The sequence below is a fragment of the Amphimedon queenslandica genome, unplaced genomic scaffold (genome assembly GCF_000090795.2).
Source record: "Amphimedon queenslandica unplaced genomic scaffold, v1.1 AMPQUscaffold_12958, whole genome shotgun sequence".
In the NCBI taxonomy this organism is placed as follows: Eukaryota; Metazoa; Porifera; class Demospongiae; order Haplosclerida; family Niphatidae; genus Amphimedon; species Amphimedon queenslandica.
Window position 1 is genome coordinate 5,792 of NW_003546806.1, and position 849 is coordinate 6,640.

At 46.9% G+C, this 849-nt stretch overlaps 1 protein-coding gene across 1 annotated transcript; it reads right to left on the reverse strand.

Moving 5' to 3' along the window:
• Window positions 1-4: 4 nt before the first annotated feature.
• On the reverse strand, window positions 5-817 carry LOC109586056 (splicing factor 1-like; the record flags this gene model as incomplete). Its single annotated transcript, XM_020002220.1, has 3 exons — window positions 597-817; window positions 225-545; window positions 5-175 (listed from the first exon to the last, which is right to left on the reverse strand). Coding segments are annotated over exons 1-3 (567 nt in total), but the record flags the coding sequence as incomplete, so codon positions are not given.
• Window positions 818-849: the final 32 nt, after the last annotated feature.

Below are 849 nucleotides of genomic sequence, written 5' to 3' on the forward strand. Positions count from 1 at the left end.
TGGTTTGATGTCTGGTCTCACTCCACAGTGTTGTATTGGTACCACTGGATGAGTCTTGTTGCTGGGGTGGGGCAGGGGGAGGAGCTGGGGGCGGGGCCATACCAGGAGGGGGAATAGGTTGTCCGTACATGTTTTGTCCAAAGCCCCCTGGCTGTTGCCCATAGTAACCAGTAGCCTAAAAGAGAAAAAGAAGAGAATAATTTTAATTTCATTTTTATTTTTACCGGATTATATCCAAACTGGCTTGAAGGTGGTTGATAAAGTGCTAATTGATTAGCTGGAGCTCCACCCATTGCCCCGCCCATCATTCCTCCTCCGATTACTCCATTCATAGTTCCAGGCATTGTGCTTCCTGGAACTCCGCCCACAACTCCACCCATCACTCCGCCCATTGGTTGAATAATTTGAGGTCCAACGCTAGTCATAACTTGTGGTTGTTGTTGAAATGGAGAGGGTTGGGCAATGGGCGGAGCCTGAGGCTGTACAACCTGAGGAACTGGTTGAGGCTGCACTGGGACTGGTTCTGATGCAACAGGAGGTGTGGCCTATTTACAATAATTAATAATAAATAAACATGTACATGTACATGTACGTACCTGCGACACTGGTGCAACAGTTGGTTCACTGGTCGAAGCAACAGTAGTGGCAACTGGTAACATTGACTGACCCATTTTTGAAATACGTGATAGGATCTCTGATCGGTTAGCCCCGCCCTCTTCTCCTCCCCCTTCACCAGACTGGACCAGCTGGTCTTCAAACGATTGTGTCCGATCTCTCACTGTATCACTACTCTTCCTGTCTATAGGAGGCGTGTCAATCCCTTAACAAATAAAAATTAATATATTAATA